The sequence below is a fragment of the Oncorhynchus gorbuscha genome, linkage group LG08 (genome assembly GCF_021184085.1).
Source record: "Oncorhynchus gorbuscha isolate QuinsamMale2020 ecotype Even-year linkage group LG08, OgorEven_v1.0, whole genome shotgun sequence".
Lineage (NCBI taxonomy): Eukaryota > Metazoa > Chordata > Actinopteri > Salmoniformes > Salmonidae > Oncorhynchus > Oncorhynchus gorbuscha.
The window spans coordinates 59353650-59372481 of NC_060180.1; the positions used below are offsets into that span (position 1 = coordinate 59353650).

Consider the following 18832-nt stretch of genomic DNA (forward strand, 5'->3'; position numbering starts at 1 on the left):
TTCCAGGAAGGGTATGCTTAGCCCTGTGGCCGGGAGCTCAGGGGGGGTGGGGGTTGGACTTGGACTTGGACTTGAGGGGCTAGCTCCTGGCTGTATGTCATGTGGAAGAGGAAGCCTCTGATATATTGAGTCCTGTCTGATGGGGCTCTGAGGTTACATTCCAAATGGCGCCCTTTTCCCTACATAGCAGTGCACTATATAGGGAATAGGGTGCCATTTGGGGGACACACTCCATAGGACCAGTGTTGTATTGGCCCCTCTGCCTGTCATAATTTATCTCCATTTCAAATGGCACCCTATTCCCTATATAGTGCAGTACTTTTGACCAGCGCCCTATGTAGGGAATAGGGTTGCTATTTGGGACAAAAGCATGTGCACGGTGTACGTGACCTTGTGTGGTCGCCGATTTCACAATGTATGAACTTGACTTTAGATAGCTACCCAAATTTGTAGCAAGATTTGTCAAAGTTCATTTGTGGGTGATTTTTGCGTCATGACACAACGTTGTTCTAATGTTAATTTGTGTTGTGCAGCTCCATTGCTTCACATCTCTGCTGTGTCTGGAAGGCTCTGTTCCCTCAAACCACCATGTTTCTCAATCCCAGTTTACACAAGGTGTTTTACACTACCAAAATAGGAAGTAAGATCTTCCTTCTATATCTCTTTACATTATTGGAGGTAGTGTGGGCCATGGCCAAAACTTCATGTGTGTCTAGCTAATAGTCTACCTCACCGGTTGAGTTGTCAGCCTTCTGATCAGATAAACAGTAAAGGTGAGCATAGACTGGTCAAAATGAAAGAGCGTGCCATTTGGGACACAGACTGTTGGATGGCAGGTATGGTAGTAGAGTGAACGAGTCCTCCAGAATCAACCATGCTAGAGTTGTTCTCGCCAAAGAAATACCTTAGAGAGTTCTATTGTCATTAAGGTCTCTGCTGTTTGTCTTAGCCTAGATGAGACTGGCTATGTGCTCATATAGCTATTTCTAGACCATGATCAGTTGGCCTGGAGCCTGGTCCAATCCCAAACTTTCACCCCCAAGCAGACTCCTCAGATACCTCCCAAATGGCACCCTATTCCCTATATAGCCTAGTGCACAACTTTTGACGAGGATCCATAGGGCGCATGTTAAAAGTATTGCACTATATAGGGTGCAATAGGGAATCCTTTGTACATTACAGTAGGGTTGGTGTGCTGCTAGGACAGGAGAAAGAAGTAAGGGGATTTCTCTGGATTGTATTATGTTGTAATGTTTGTTAATCTCCTCCCAGATAGTTGCAGTAGCTTTGTCTTCATTTTGTCAGCTCCCAGCCACGTTGCCTAAGTAACTTACTGTCCTCCATCTGTCAACGCAACACACAGAGAGGCTCTCCCTCAGTGCTTAATCCTAAATCTACAGTCACTTAATTATGCTCTCAGATGTGTGTGTACACGCACGTGTATCCCCCTCCAATTTGTTCTCTGCATTAATTCAGACCAGAAAGAGAGCACTGCAGCAAAACTAGTTCTCAGGGCTATACTAAAACCTCATGGCAGTGCAAGTTTTTGTCAGTCATACAGTAAACTACATGCAGATGAGCCTACATGACCGAGAAAGGAGGGGAATGGGTTTGGCTACTAAACCTGCCTTTGGTATTCTTCGCTGTAGGGATAGGGAGAGGTTTGAAGATGGATGAGTTTGGCTCTTAAACCTGCATTGGGGCTGCTGAGAAACTGTGTTGTGAGGATGACTTCTGCCTGAGCAGAACAAATGCAGCATCAGTACTTTAATATTAATGAAGTATAAATATACAGTGCCTTCATGAAGTATTCATACCTCTTGACTTATTCCACATTTTGTTGTTGCAGCCTGAATTCAAAATGTATTAAATAAGATAAAAAATCTTACCCATCTACACACAATAGCTCATAATGACAAAGTGAAAATATGTTTTTAGAAATGTTTGCAAATGTATTGAAAATGAAATACAGAAGTATTCACACTCCTGAGTCAATACATGTTAGAATCACCTTTGGCAGCGATTACAGCTGAGAATCTTTCTGGGTGTATCTCTTAAGAGCTTTGCACACCTGGATTGTACAATTTTTGCATATTTATTCTTAAACCTCTCAAGTTAGTTGTTGATCATGGCTATACAGCCATCTTCAAGTCTTGCCATATTCTTGAAAATCTAAGTCAACTGTAACTCGGCCACCCAAGACCATTCAATGTCATCTTGGTAAGCAACTCCAGTGTATATTTTTGGGATTGCATATTAGGTTGTCTTTCAGTGTCTTTTGGAAATCAGACTGAACCAGGTTTTTCTCTAGGATTATGCCTGTGCTTGGCTCTATTCCGTTTCTTTTAAGCCTAAAATCCATAGTCCTTGCCGATGACAAGCATACCCATAACATGATGCAACCACCACCATGCTTGAAAATATGAGGAGTGGTACTCAGTGACATGTTGGATTTGCCTCAAACATAATGCTTTGTATTCAGGACATAAAGTTAATTTCTTTGCCAAGTATTTTTGTAGTTTTACTTTAGTGCCTTAATGCAAACAGGATGCATGTTTTAGAATATTTGTGTTCTGTACAGGCTTGCTTCTTTTCATTCTGTCATTTTAGGTTAGTATTGTGGAGTAACATCCAATAGGGCTGGGTAATATATCAAATTAGTTTAATTCTAATGTGTGTTTTAACACAATGTTCAAAATGCCTGTATCGCAAGAATCAACATTTTATATATAGTTTTCGCATTTATGATCATTCCGATACTTTTTGGACTCCTTCTGTGATGTGTGCACTGTGTACCTTCCCACTCACACACAGACACCAAGCCCATTCCCCTGCCACTCACACACAGACACTAAGTCCATTCCCCTGCCACTCACACACAGACACCAAGCCCATTCCCCTGCCACTCACACACAGACACTAAGTCCATTCCCCTGCCACTCACACACAGACACCAAGCCCATTCCCCTGCCACACACAGACACCAAGCCCATTCCCCTGCCACTCACACACAGACACCAAGCCCATTCCCCTGCCACTCACACACAGACACCAAGCCCATTCCCCTGCCACTCACACACAGACACCAAGCCCATTCCCCTGCCACTCACACACAGACACCAAGCCCATTCCCCTGCCACTCACACACAGACACTAAGTCCATTCCCCTGCCACTCACACACAGACACTAAGTCCATTCCCCTGCCACTCACACACAGACACCAAGCCCATTCCCCTGCCACACACACACAGACACCAAGCCCATTCCCCTGCCACTCACACACAGACACCAAGCCCATTCCCCTGCCACTCACACACAGACACCAAGCCCATTCCCCTGCCACTCACACACAGACACCAAGCCCATTCCCCTGCCACTCACACACAGACACCAAGCCCATTCCCCTGCCACTCACACACAGACACCAAGCCCATTCCCCTGCCACTCACACACAGACACCAAGCCCATTCCCCTGCCACTCACACACAGACACCAAGCCCATTCCCCTGCCACTCACACACAGACACCAAGCCCATTCCCCTGCCACTCACAACAACGACAAAAGATAACTTCTTCCTCTCTGACAAGCGGTTTAAACTCGCAATTTGCATTTGAGTTTTTGTCCAACCGACTCGGTCATATGGACACAAACTCTTAGAGACATTTATCTGACTGTAATAGAGGAGAACTCTGCCTTTCTAACGATGCCCTTTTCATGTCTCAACTCCCAATATGTAGAACAGACCCTACTAAAATGAGAGTATCAATGAACTTGATTGTGGAAAATGAATGCTCAGTTTGTCAAGTGTGGCATTGCGGTACCACGGACCCGCTAGCAACATTTTAGCCAGACTTATGTGCTAGCTGTCTAGTTTGTTTTAATAATGTGCAATGAGCATACGACACATTTCTATAAAGAATTGGCAACTCGTTGTCATTCTGAGAATAAGCAGCATCTTATCCAGTTAGGCCACTTGATTTCAACATCTAAAAGTGAACAGGCTGTGTTTCAAACAGTTGGAGATGGGAAGGAGGGTGTGTTTATAAATTCCACTTTTACTTTGTTAGCAAGCAAATAGATCCAAGTTCGCTAGACTTTATATTTAATGTTTAGACAACTACTCACTAGCACGTGGGCTTGTGCTTCAGAGATTGAGACCTGTGTTAATGTTCTATAATGCTTCTGTAGCTCAGTTGGTGGAGCATGGCGCTTGTAACGCCAGGGTAGTGGGTTCGATTCCCGGGACCCCCCATACGTAGAATGTATGCACACATGACTGTAAGTCGCTTTGGATAAAAGCGTCTGCTACATGGCATATATTATTATATTTTTTATATATTATTATTAGTGAATGTGCCTTATGCATGTTTCTGGTTTAACTAAAAGGGCATTTTCATAGACTCAAAAGCCAGATCAGTGATTATTGCAAAAAAGCAGGTTAAACTATTTTGATAAAATAACAAATTTATTAGTGGGTCTTATGGTTGTGGAAGGCTTATATTTAGCCTAGGTATAGTTGTACATGCAAGGTTTTTACCTTTTTTTCATTGAGCAAAAAAGCTTATTTTAAAGAACGTTAAAACATTTTGAGATGTATCGTGAATTGCCCATCAATTTGAAAAAAATCTAGATGTTTAGGCCATATCGCCCAGCCCTAACTATGTCGTAGATCCATCTGCAGTTTTCTCCTATCACACTCATCAAACTGTAACCATTTTAAAGTCACCATTAGCCTCATGGTGAAATCCCTGAGTGGTTTCCTTCCTCTGTTAACTGTTAGGAAGGACACCTGTGTCTTCTGTTGTGACTGGGTGTATTGATACATCATTCAAAGTGAAATTAATTACTTCACAATGGTGAAAGGGATATTCAATGTATACTTTGAATTTGTTTTTAACCCATCTACCAATAGGTGCCCTTCTTTGTGAACCATTGCAAAACCTCAAATCTGTGTTTTGAAATTCACTGCTTAACTGAGGGACCTTGCATATAATATGCGTGGGGTACAGATATGAGGAAGTAATTTAAGTCATGTTAAACACTATATTGCTCACAGTGAGCCCATGCAACCTATTATGTGACTTGTTAAGCACATTTTTACTCCTGAACTTATTTAGGCCATAACTAAAGGGTTGAATACTTATTGACTGAAGACATTTCAGCTTTTCCTTTTTTATTAATCTGTTAATATTTCTAAAAACGAAGTTCCATGTTGACATCATGGGTCATTGTGTGTAGATCAGTGACACAATCTCAATTGAATCCATTTTAAATTCAGGCTGTAACAAAATGTGGAAGTTCTGGAAGAAACGACTACTTCAAGGTCTCAGCGAGTTGCGTCACCGATTTGAAACGCTATTCGGGCGCACCCCGCTAACTAGCTGGCCATTTCACATTGGTTACACCAGCCAGTCTCGAGAGTTGATAAACTGCTCAATACTTTGAAGCACAGCGAAGAGCTGCTGGCAAACGCACGAAAGTGCTGTTTGAATGAATGCTTATGAGCCTGCTGCTGCCCACCACTGCTCAGACTGCTCTATCAAATATCAAATCCGACTTAATTCTAATATAATAAAACACACAGAAATACTAGCCGTTGGTCATTAATATGGTCAAATCCAGAAACTGTGATTTCGAAAACAAAACGTTTATTCTTTCAGTGAAATACGGAACCGCTCAGTATTTTATCTAATGGGAGGCATCCTTAAGTCCAAATATTCCTGCACAACCTTCAATGTTATGTCATAATTCCGTAAAATTCTGTCATATTAGTTCTCAATGAGCCAGGCAGCCCAAACTGTTGCATATACCCTGACTCTGCGTGCAATGAACTCAAGAGAAGTGACACAATTTCCCTAGTTAAAATAAATTCATGTCAGCAGGCAATATGAATTAAATATGCAGGTTTAAAAACATATACCTGTGTATTGATTTTAAGAATGGCATTGATGTTCATGGTTAGGTACACTTTGGCGCAATGACAGTGCTTTTTTTCGTGAATGCGCGTGTTAAAAACCATTTGGCACAATAGGCTATGATTCAATGATAAATTAACAGGCACCGCATCGATTATATGCAACGCAGGACAAGCTAGATAAACTAGTAATATCATCAACCATGTGTAGTTAACTAGTGATTATGTTGAGTGTTTTTTATAAGATACGTTTAATGCTAGCTAGCACCTTACCTTGGCTCCTGGCTGCACTCGCATAACAGGTAGTCAGCCTGCCACGCAGTCTCCTCATGGAGTGCAATGTAATCGACCATGATCGGTGTCCAATAATGCTGATTACTGATTGTTATGACAACTTGAAATGGCCCCTAATTAATCTGCCATTCCGATTTAATCGATCGACCTCTAAACCTAGGACACATCCTTGTAGAGAAGGGCCTTAACTATGGCTCTGGGCAGGTCTGGAGTAGGGCCAAAGGCAACATGCCACCAAGCTAGGTGAACCAGGGGGAACCCCAGGATCAGATTAGCAGTCTTAGCTATAGCATGCAGAGTTCTAGACTTCTCATTGAACTCTTCACATACTCCTATACGCGTAACATTACTTTCTGTACATATTTGAGACCAGAAGGGTGTTCCTGCAGCTATTCTAACTCCAGGCCTGTTGCTGCTAGAGTCTGTTGATGAGGACAGAGCTGGAGCCTGTCTGAGATGTTCCCACTGTGTGTGTTTGTTGAAATAAGATGCATTTGGATTCAAGCGACTAATTGTCTCCCTATTTAGAATATGGAGAACAAGCTATGAAGGAAAAATACTGCTGTTTTGGTGCCGGTACAGCTAACAAGCTCAACAATTCTATTGGGGTTTTGTCAACGACACGATATATCAACAAAAAATCCCAATATGTAACTGTTGATCCCATCACTAAAGGCTATGGGGTTGATCATTTATGTAATGTGTGTCTGAAGGTGGGGGGTTGAGTAAGGCCAGAAGCTGTGCCGAAATGGAAGAAAATGAACAAACATGGAGTGAACTAGCCCAACCTGAACCTGCTTGTTTTTCGTTGCAAAACTGTTTGTTGCCGAACGATTTGCTACGTGTGCACTAATGAATAGGATCCGGGTTTCCAGCATGCTACACCACCACAACTGTCCTTGTTTACTCCAGATCCAGAAACCCACTGGGAGATGTGGTGTGTTATTTACACTAGGCTGTTTTTACTGGACGGACTGGGGCTTCTAGGAATGCATGTTACACACTGCTCTCTGATGTGGCTGACCCTGTTTAACCAAAGAAGATAGTCTGAGGGGATACTACTACACAGAACACGTGCTTGAGGCCAAGCCCCCTGGTTAGAAATACAAAATAGACATGGGCCAATATTCAGTGAAAATCACTGATGGCTCTGGTTCAACCAGGATATGACTGCTCTGAAGCTGTGTATACAGTATATAGGTGTTCTTGTAAGCAACTGAATGGCCACAGAAAGGGGAATAGTAGCCTTTTTTACTACTTCAGCCTTTTTTAACACTTCAGCCTTGAACAGACCATAAAAGGCCATACCATTGCAGTGTTGAAGTGAGAGGCTGACGAGTGTTGTAGAAGGGGTCAAAGTGGCCTACTCGCCCCAGGGCCAGTGTGCTTACTGTGGATCATAGATCAACCTGTCTGTCTGTCGGTCTCGCGCTCGCTCTAAAATCGTGGGAATAGATTAACATCAATCCAGTTTGTACACTGTGTTTTAGAAAATAAATGGGCCACTTGGCCACCCCCCACGTCACTCCCTCCCCCATTGTGATTTGTTTTGTGTACACTCTGTGTTTGCACCCTGCCCTGAACCATCTGACCATTCAGGGACTGGCTCTTTAAGGATGCACTGAGGAGGTCCAGTTTGTCAATTTAACTGGTTATGTTAAGGAATCTATTGTTGTAAATGTGTGCTCTGCTCTCCACTTTTTCCTGTAGTCTACTCCCTCTATCCCCCTGACAGACTGTCATTCTGGCTGCACCCTAATTTGGAGTTACCAAGGTTGTGTTCATTAGGCACCAAATGGAACAAAACAGACAAACATGGAGGGATGATGTGGTCCAATAAGAAACACACATTTCCAAACACTCAGTTTACCGTTGTATGCCCTAAGGAACAAATCTGTTTTATTGCCATCTGAGACAGGTCCTCTTTACGTAGAATGTATGCACACATGACTGTAAGTCGCTTTGGATAAAAGCGTCTGCTAAATGGCATATATTAATATGTGATTGATTGAACCAAAACCGTTCCTTCAATGGGGTATCAGTGGAGAGGTGCCCCCCCTCCCTTCCACACTTTCCCCAGATCTGATGTGTGAGGGGGTGGGGGAGAGAGGAGTGAGGCTACCAGAATAGGAATGAAGATCTAGGATCAGTTTAGCCGTTTAACTCCATAATGAATAAATGGCAGTCCTGATCTTACAGTAGATCCTAGATCAGCACTGCTACTTTGAGACTCTATATGAATACTGGCCCAGATGGTATTTCCAGGGGTCTAGTACTGCCTAAATGTGGTGAGTGACTTGTCTGTCAGAGTCGTAATGATCTTAATGCTATGCGTCAGCTCCACAAGGTCTCCTCCATTGTCCCTCACTGTCAGGGTTTAACACCATGGGGACACATCAGTCACGGTTACAGAATGCAGAATATATTACAGTGCCAGCCAGCCATATTCATCCCTCTCTGTATATCTGCTCTCTCCTCTCTGTCACTCTGTGTAGGCCTACCTCTTGGTTCTTCTCACTCTTTCTCTCAATTTCTCTGTCTCCTCTCTTGATGTTTCCCAACACTCTTATTGTTTAATCTGTGGACATGTTGACAGTTGATCTGTGTCTGCTGTGTTATGGCCCTAGCGTTGGCCATTTCTTGTAAATGGAACCAGATTGTAATGCAGGTCATTCTCCCAGTATTGTGAAAGATTGTCAGTCAATACAGTATATAAATGATATATGATGTGGCTACCCTCAGGGCTGTCTTCACGTCGCTGTGCTCTTAAACCGTCTCAACCCTGTCAAGATTGGCCCTAAACATCTCTCCCTTCTTTCTCTCCTCTCCCTCCTCCCACACGCTCAGGTCGTCTCTGTCCTCTCCATGTGTTGTATGGGTATGTTTACCAGAGACAATGAGATATGTAGATATAAGACCCATTTCTCTTGCTTATGCAGTAAATGGACAATATGTGAATCATCTTCTTCTTCCCCTAGGATGCCAGCTACTGGTTACAGGTGCACCGGTTGGAGCATGGGGACGGAGGTATCCTGGACCTGGATGACGTGCTGTGTGATGTGGCTGATGACAAAGACCGGGTAAGGGAACTGAAGCATGGGGTGTATAGCGGTATAAGACCGTGAGAGAGTGAGTTTGAGTCCAACCTGCTGTTTTCTAGCACTTTCTCCTGCCTGTCCTGTCAGTCGTTCACTGTCCTATAGTAAACACGTGGTTGGAAATGCTACTTCAAGCAATGGCCATGTGTCATCATGTATAAAGGATGACATGAGAGAAAAAACTCAGGGCATAAGTAGGTTTTGCCTACACTGTATGTGAACAACCCTTTTGGCAACAACACTGGCTATCTGGTTAGTGCTTGGCATTTGTTGTTTGATACAGGGAGCTAGGTTGCTGCCAAAATAATGGAAATGCATGTTTCGGGATTCATCCATTGGCATTCAGGAGTATACCACCTCAGTCACTGACTTCATCAATAAATGCATCAACAACGTTGTCGTCCCCACAGTGACTGTTTGTACATATCCAGCAACATCCAGTTCTAGCTAAAGGCTAGAACTGCCGCTTTCAAGGAGCGGGACATTACTCTGGATGCTTATAAGAAATCCTGTTATCCCCTCTGATGAACAGGCAAAGCGCCAATACAGGACTAAGATTGAATCCTACTGAACCGGCTCTGACGCTCGTTGGATGTGGCAGGGCTTGCAAACAATTTCGGACTACAAAGGGGAAACCAGACGCGAGCTGCCCAGTGACGCGAGCCTACCAAATGACCTAAATGCCTTTTATCCTCACTTCGAGGCAAGCAACACTGAAGCAGGCATGAGAGCATCAGCTGTTCCCAGAGAACTGTGTAATCGTGCTCTCTGTAGCTGATGTGAGCAAGACCTTTTTAAACTGGTCAACATTCACAAGGTCACAGGGCAGATTACCAGGACGTGTACTGGGCATGCACGGACCAACTGGCAAGTGTCTTCACTGACATTTTCATCCTCACCATGACCGATTCTGTAATACCTACATGTTTCAAACAGACCACCATAGTCCCCAAGAAAGTGAAGGTAACCTGCCTACATGACTACCGCCCCATAGCACTCACATCGGTAGCAATGAAGTGCTTTAAAAGGCTGTTCATGGCTTACATCAACACCATCAACACCATTATACCGCAAACCCTAGACCCACTCCAATTTGCATACGGCCCCAACAGATCCACCAATGACGCAAACTCTATTGCACCCCACACTGCCCTTTCACACCTGGGGAAAAGGAACGCCTATGTGCGAATTCTGTTCATTGACGACAGTTCAGTGTTCAACACCATAGTACCCTCAAAGCTCATCACTAAGCTAAGGACCCTGGGACTAAACACCTGCCGCTGCAACTGGATCCTGGACTTCCTGATGGACTTCCCCCAGGTGGTAAGGGTAGGTAACAACACATCTGCCACGCTGATCGTTAACACGGGTCCGTAATAAGCCTGATCACTGACAACGATGAGACCACCTCTAGGTAGGTCAGAGACCTGACAGTGTGGTACCAGGAAAACAACACCTCTCAACATGAGCAAGACAAAGGAGCTGATCGTGGACTACAAGAAAAGGAGGACCGAACACGCCCCCATTCACATCGAGGTTGTAGTGGAGCTGGTCGAGTGTTTCTAGCTCTCTCGTGTCCAACAAACTACCATGGTCCAAACATACCAAGACAGTCATGAGGACACGACAACACCTTTTCCCCCCTGAGTAGACTGAAAATATTTGGTATGGATCCCCAGATCCTCAAAAGGTCCTACGGATGCACCGTCGCAAGCATCTTGACCGGTTGCCTCACCGCTTGATATGGCAATTGCTCGGCATCCAACCGTAAGGCGCTACAGGGGGTAGTGCGTACGACCCAGTACATCACTGGGTCCAAGCTTACTGCAATCCAGGACCTTTATACTTATACCTTTATGTCAGGAAAGCCCATAAAATTGTCAGGGACTCCAGTTACATGTCATAGACTGTTCTCTCTGCTACCGCACGGCAAGCGGTACTGGAATGCCAAGTCTAGGTCCTAAAGGCTCCTTAACAGCTTCTATCCTCAAGCCCTTCTTTGGACCCTGTGTTAACAAACCTCCAAACAAGCTTCAATGCCATCCAACTCTCCTTCTGTGGCCTCCAACTGCTCTTAAACGCTAGTAAAATTAAATGCATGCCTTTCAACTGATCTCTGCCCGCCAGACTTGCATCACTACTCTGGACGGTTCTGACTTAGGTATTTGTAGTTGTCCACATATTCTAAGTGTCTGGCTAGACTGTAAACTCTCCTTCCAGACTCATATTAACCATCTCCAATCAAAAATTAAATCTAGAATTTGCATCCTATTTCGCAACAAAGTCTCCACTCACGCTGCCAAACACCATCGCAAAACTAACTGTCCTCGACTTTGGCGACGTCATTTACAAAGTAGCCTCCAACACTCTACTCAGACAATTGGATGCAGTCTATCACAGTGCCATCCTTTTTGTCAACAAACCACCATATACTACCCACCATTGCGACCTGTATGCTCTCGTCAGCTGGCCCTCGCGACATATTCGTCGCCAGACCCACTGGCTCCAGGTCATCTTTAAGTCTTTGCTAGGTAAAGCCCCGCCTTATCTTAGCTCACTGGTCACCATAACACCCACCGTAGCACGCGCTCCAGCAGGTGTATCTCACTGGTCATCCCCAAAGCCAACACCTCCTTTGGCCGCCTTTCCTTCCAGTTCTCTGCTGCCAGTGACTGGAACAAATTGCAAAAATCTCCCTCACTGACTTTAAGCATCAGCTCTCTGAGCAGCTTACTGATCGATGCAGCTGTACACAGGCCATCTGTGAATAGCCCATCCAATCTACCTACCTCATCCCCATATTGTTTTTAACTTTTTTGCTCTTTTGCACACCAGTATTTCTACTTGCACATCATTATCTGCACATCTATTACTCCAGTGTTATTTTGCTAAATTGTAATTACTTCGCTACTATGGCCTATTTATTGCCTTACCACCTCACGCCATTTGCACACACTGTATATAGACCTTTTCTATTGTGTAATTGACTGTACATTTGTTTATTCCATGTGTAACTCTGTGTCGCACTGCAATGCTTTATCTTGTCCAGGTCGCAGTTGTAAATGAGAACTTGTCTCAACGAGCTTACCTGGTTAAATAAAAGTGGGAAAAAATGCTGCTAAATAATTATTGAACTGGCCACACGGACTATTTACATTTTCCACTGCTGCCTCTTGCTGTTTATTATTTATGCAATAGCACTTCCCACCTAATATATACAAATTACCTTGACTAACCTGTACCCCTGCACATTGACTCGGTACCGGTACCTCCTGTATATAGCCTCGTTATTGTGTTCTTTTGTATTTATTACTTTAGTTTATTTAGTAAATATTTTCTTTACCAAATATGCAGTACAAGAAATAGAGTTAAGGTTGTATTAAAAACCTTACCTGTTGTATTAGGTGCACTTGACAAATACGATTGGATTTGACTTGAGGATACAAACTATATAGAAATTCCATCATGCGTAAGGTGTTTTAGAAAAATGCTGGGGAGGCCATTCGTTTTGGCTAATGAGGCTATACCCCCATGGGATGAAAATTCCCCCATCCACTGGGCACGAGTGGTCACTGATTGGTTTAATGAGCATGAAAATGATTTATGCCATGGCTGTCTGTCAACTGATCTCAACCCAATTAAAAACTTGTGTGAGATTCTGGAGAATCTATGCCAAGGTGCATTGAAGCAGTTCTGGTTCGTAGTGCCCCAACACCCGATTAAGACTTTCTGTTGGTGTCTGTTGGTGTTAGAACAATGGGAAAATGTGTTTTTCCAATGACCATGTAGGTCTTTCCGCTTCTTGACCTGTCCAGATGTGTGAATCCATATGTTTGTTTTTCATCAATAACATAGATGCATAAATAGACGAGGCAAGCAGTAAACTGTCTGTCTACTTAGAAAATGCTTGGGCTACTTCACTCACCCCTCTCCACAGAATAGACTATGACCGCAGCCAACCCTATTCCCTATATGATGTACTACTTTAAACCAGGGACCATATGGCTCTCTCTAGGGAATCAGGTGCCTTTTACGACAGACACAGTTAGGTCAAACGCAGAGTACAGAGTTGTAAGCTGCGTCCGTTGCCCTCTGGCCACTCGTCTCATTTCCGCATCTCTCAATGTTTCACCATTATGAAATGAGTCTGATGGAGAGCGAATCCTCTGAGTGAGGGACAACAGAGGTCATCATGGGTCACCTTCTCAGCTGGTTCTGCTGTGCGCCAAGGGCACCGGGCTTTATCAGAATCCGTGTTACCGCAATACACTGGACTGAATGTGACCAACGTAATGATAACATTAGGATGCTGTAATGAGTTGCAGCCGGGATTTAATATGGGAATCCATGTGGGAAACCTCCACCAGATGTAGGCTTGGTACAGTGTGTATTGCATATACAAGTGAGTAAATTTTAGACTAACGTTCTTCTTACGCAGTGGATGTAGCAAACCTGCTTAATGTGAGTGACTCTTACCAGAGTTTACAGCCTGATTCGGGCTCTATCCAGACCATGGTGTGGGTTTGTTTGAGAGTTTACAGCCTGATTCGGGCTCTATCCAGACCATGGTGTGGGTTTGTTTGAGAGTGTACAGCCTGATTCGGGCTCTATCCAGACCATGGTGTGGGTTTGTTTGAGAGTGTACAGCCTGATTCGGGCTCTATCCAGACCATGGTGTGGGTTTGTTTGAGAGTGTACAGCCTGATTCGGGCTCTATCCAGACCATGGTGTGGGTTTGTTTGAGAGTGTATGCATGTTTCCAATCCAATTGGAGACAGATTTTCATGCAAATATTCTCAAAAATGCATAAAAGTAGTATGCGCTTTTCCCCACCAGAGATGTTACTATCAAATTGACTTGTTGAGGATAAAAGGCTGTGTGTGATGACATAGTGCACATAAAAATAACTTTTGCAGTTCATTTCTTATGTACAGTGGGGCAAAAAAGTATTTAGTCAGCCACCAATTGCAAGTTCTCCCACTTAAAAACATGTCACCAGAATTAAAAAATAATAATAAAAAAACTTGATTTTAAGAAAGAAACATGGCTGTTTATGGTTAGGTACATTTGTGTGCAATGATTGTGCTTTTTTCGCTATTGAGTTAATGAGCAGGACAAGCTAGTTACCCTAGTAATATCATCAACCATTTGTAGTTAACTAGTGATTATGTAAAGATAATTTTAATGCTAGCTAGCTACTTACCTTGGCTCCTTGCAGCCACAGGTCCTTCTGCTTCTGCACTCGCGTATCAGGTGGTCAGCCTGCCACGCAGTCTCCTCATGGATTGCAATGTAATCGGTGTCCAAAAAGGCTGATTACCAATTTGTTATGACCACTTGAAATCGGCCCTAATTAATCAGCCAACTTGTCTAGCGTGTTTTGTGAACATTTTAAAAGTTTACCGAAAATGTTCCGTTTCCACCAGGCCTGTCGTGAATATATTTAGCTGACATGTAATTTACTTGCATAAAAAGGCTGAATGGAAACTTGGAAAGGGGGATACCTAGTCAGTTGTACAACTGAATGCCTTCAGCTGAAGTGTCTTCAGTATTTAACCCCTTTGAATCAGAGGTGCTGGGGGCTGCCTTCATCGACATCAACATCTTCGGCACCCGGGGAACAGTGGGTTAACTGCCTCGCTGTTGTCTATTAGATTAGGGCCCATGTCCGATTTGTTTGTTTAAATTTTTTTTTTTTTTTAAAGCCTGTGATTCTATTCAAGGGGGATGGATGATGAATGAGACTGGGATTGGAAGTGACTGACAGCTTGAATTAATCTGTAGAGGGAGATGGGCGGGGGGAGAGAGCAGCTTCGTTCAGTTATGGGTGTAGTTAGTAAGCAGTTATGGGTGTAGTTAGTAAGCATACGGTTAGTGGCTGACGGAAGCTTCTCTCCACAATAAATGGTTAGTTAGTGGATCAGCATCTCTACAATAAAGGGGGTAAGTGAATGCTGTGACCTTAGCGCTGGCACAATTACCGTATAGCTGCGTAACTGACGGTTATGGATGAAGACAGTCATGAAAATAAAATAATCGTCTTAACCATAAATTAAACTTCAATTCAAATGAACAGCTGACTGAATGACCACAATGCTGCTGCATCAGCAGCAAACGTAGAGGGAGAGAATGAATAGAACAGGCTTGGAACCTCTAACCCTGGCAATTTGACTGGTAAACTGGTCCACTCATGGGTCGCCTAGGATTGTCATGCAATAATTCCATGGTAATGTCATATGTTCATTCAAGTCATGTTAACCCTTTAGACCCCAAGATAATTCTGGAACGCTGCTGTAGACTTCCAAAAACAAAGAACTTGTAATTGTCATTCGTTAACTTAGTTTTAAAGAGCACCACCTCTTCTTTAATAACACCACATTCATGTCGATGTGAATAACACTCATAGTCTTCCATTGTGTAGACATTATTAACACTCAACACAACAATAAACAAGAGTATTTAAATTGTAGTACATTTTGAGTGAGTAATTTAGTCAAATTTACTAAGTATAATCTATTATACTTATAAATATGTGAAAATGTAACCGGAGGACAATATTCAGAAAGTATTTCAAAACCCACACAAAGTAGGCTATTTGATTGACAACAATTCTTACTTCTGTAACAATGTAAAAATACAAACAACCATTCAGACTATTTCAAAATATAGACGCCCTCAATAAGGATTAGTACAGACCATGCCTGAAGCAAAATGTAGAAGTAGTAGCCTAATTTGACGACAATTCAGTGAATGCATACAGAGATTTCAGAGAAGTACAATTCTAAAAAGTACACAATTTCCCTAATACGATTTGGAGAGGAAAAATTCATATTTCCCCTGTCATTTGAGTGTTTACATTTAGCCTACAACATGTCATGGATCTTCTGGAAGCACGGCCCCATCCTGCAAAGTGGCACAGAACACGTAGAGCACTCGGAGGAAGTTACTAGATATCTCTCACTCTTTGCCCTGTGTCCACTCTGGATACACACCACACACTGTCTCCTACACCCTTTAAACTTCCCCAGGGAGTGGCCTGCTTTCAAATGATGAGTAACAACTCGGTCCACACCCCCGGGTGACACACTCTTGGCTCCCTGCTTTCTGCCACGGGAGCCAAGTGAATGCACAAGCTGCATTTTGAATGCCTTCAGGGATGAGCGCATGCGGTTTCTGGGAAGGGGCCTTTACAGGGTCCCCCGCACTGGTCTACTGACGCCACCCTCAGGACGCCCTAGGTGGGTAGCAATATGACACGCCACCGCTTTGAGCAGCTATGTAGGTACATGCACTTTTCAGATCCCAATTCAACAAATGAGACAGACAAATTGCACAAAGTAAGCGGTGTGCTACAAAGGTGAATGTTGAGATTTGAGGCAGACTCATTCCATGGAAACACAGTCACCCGTATCTGGTGTCCTTCCTACTCCTCTCCATGTTCTTCTTCCTTGCCATGTCTCCATCGCACACTATTCCCTGTGGGCACTGGTGAAAAGTAGTACGCTATATCGGATGCCATTTGGGACACACATTATGTCTGTATATATTGTTGTGTCAGTCAGTTTAGTCTGATACTCTACAGCCATAGAAATGTAATAGGTAGACTTGAATGAAGAGTTGATTGCGGATTCCTGCTCTACTCATTCCACTTCTGTGGCTACAACAGTTCTGACCTGGAGTTAATTACATAGCTGTATAATGCCATAATCGGCTACTAGCCCAATAACCACCACACTAAACATGACTCCACTCTCCTGGCAACTCGCTCTGCATCTCTGACATATGTGAGATGCTTTTTAAAGACTGTGGAGAAGGAATGTGTGGCCTGGTGAGCGATGTGGCTTTTATTGGGTTACAGCGTGTCATCGCTGCTGCCAGGAATGGTGGCAGACAGCTCAGGGATTCACTGAGTGTTTTTTCAGATGCTGTGTGTCTTTCTGTCTGTCCCTCCCTCCATGTGTTCTCCTTTGGCCCACAGTCCAGCCTTGAGCCTTGAGCCTTGATGGTATTTCCGTCTTTAACGGTCAGTCAATGTCCGCCCTGCCTAGTAATAATTACCCAGAGATGGAGGATAGGACATTCAACACACACACAACCTTGGTGCCAGGTGACTGGCGTGTCCCTGCACCCTCCTGAGGTCATGAACTCTTCAGGGCTATGCTGTTTCAACCCCACATTCCCCATGTGTCTGGGAAGGACACGCGTACGCGCACACACACACAGTGGAATCCATGTGTCTGGGCAGGGCAGACAGCTGCACGGGCCATCTCCACCTAATCACTTCTTGACAGACACGCACTTCTGTGTAAATACATTTAAATTCAATCACTTTTTGACAGCACCCCTTTTGATTTGAACTAAACCTTCCGTACATATCTACCCGTTGTAGCGGTGCTCAGAAAGTTGCTTTTTGGACCTGAATGCAAAACCTTCCAGCGATAAAGAGGCTCAAAGTTGACCTATTTTACAACCCCAGCCCACCATACCATGAAACATCCATGTCTTCATCACCGGAATAGATTATCAAACTATTTTATTCCTTGAAAAGAAAAGAAAAACATTTTACCTTAACATGAATGTTTTGGCATTCGGGTCCAAAAAGTCACATTCTGAGTACTTCTACAAAGGGAAAATAATTGTTGAAGGTTTTGTTCAAATCAAAATGGGTGCTGTCATAAAGTGAGTAGATCCACTTTAAATTCAATTAAACACGCACATGGATGGACGAGGGCTAACCTGTCCATCTGTCAGTGTGGTACATGGGCGGTGCTTCCCACAGTTGTCCTTAGGGTGGTGGACCATTCTTGATACACACAGGAAACTGTTGAGCATGAAAAACCCAGCAGCGTTGCAGTTCTTGATGTACCTAAACTAGTGCGCCTGGCACCTTCTAACACCACATTCAAAGGCACTTAGATCCTTTGTCTTGTTCATTCACCCTCTGAATGGCACATACACAATCCATGTCTCACCCCTTAAAATCCTTCTTTAACCTGTTTCTACCCCTTCATCTACACTGATTGAGATGGATTTACCAGGTGACATCAATAAGGGATCATAGCTTTAATCTGGATTCACTCGGTCAGTCTGTTATTGAAAGAGCAGGTGCTCTTAATGGTTTTTACACTGTGTGTAGTGCACTACTTTTGACCAGGACCTATAAGAATAGTGATTTAGGACACACCCCAGCAAGTCAAACCACTCATTGGACCCAGTGAAACCACTGAAGTGTTTCTATGACTGGAATCCCTGTCTGACTGTTACATACTGATTCCCCCTCTATGGCATGCTGGTCTGGATGGAATGGGGTAGGACTGACTCACTCCTGCCCTGTCCTGAATTGCAGGACACCTCTCGTTGGAAGGCAGGGGCTTGGCTTCAGTATTATTAACTTATTGAGACTGATGTGGAAATGAGCAGGGGGACAGTGGGGTAGGGAGATGCTGAGGTAGCGGTGGCGCCAGGATACGTACCCACGTTGAGGGGTGACCTATCAGGCCAATGTGCTGCATCGGGTGGTGTTA

The 18832-nt window shown here is 43.7% G+C and overlaps 1 protein-coding gene across 9 annotated transcripts in view; it reads left to right on the top strand.

Moving 5' to 3' along the window:
• LOC124041922 (partitioning defective 3 homolog) overlaps window positions 1-18832 on the top strand; it is a 246588-nt gene that overhangs the window by 45368 nt on the left and 182388 nt on the right. For all 9 annotated transcript variants that reach the window (XR_006840005.1, XM_046360093.1, XM_046360094.1 and 6 more), the window contains exon 2: window positions 9189-9290. Coding sequence is in view for 8 of the 9 variants with exons in the window: in XM_046360093.1 (XP_046216049.1) it covers window positions 9189-9290 (102 nt within the window). In the remaining variant the exon portion in view is untranslated. The remainder of the gene's footprint in view (window positions 1-9188; window positions 9291-18832) is intronic.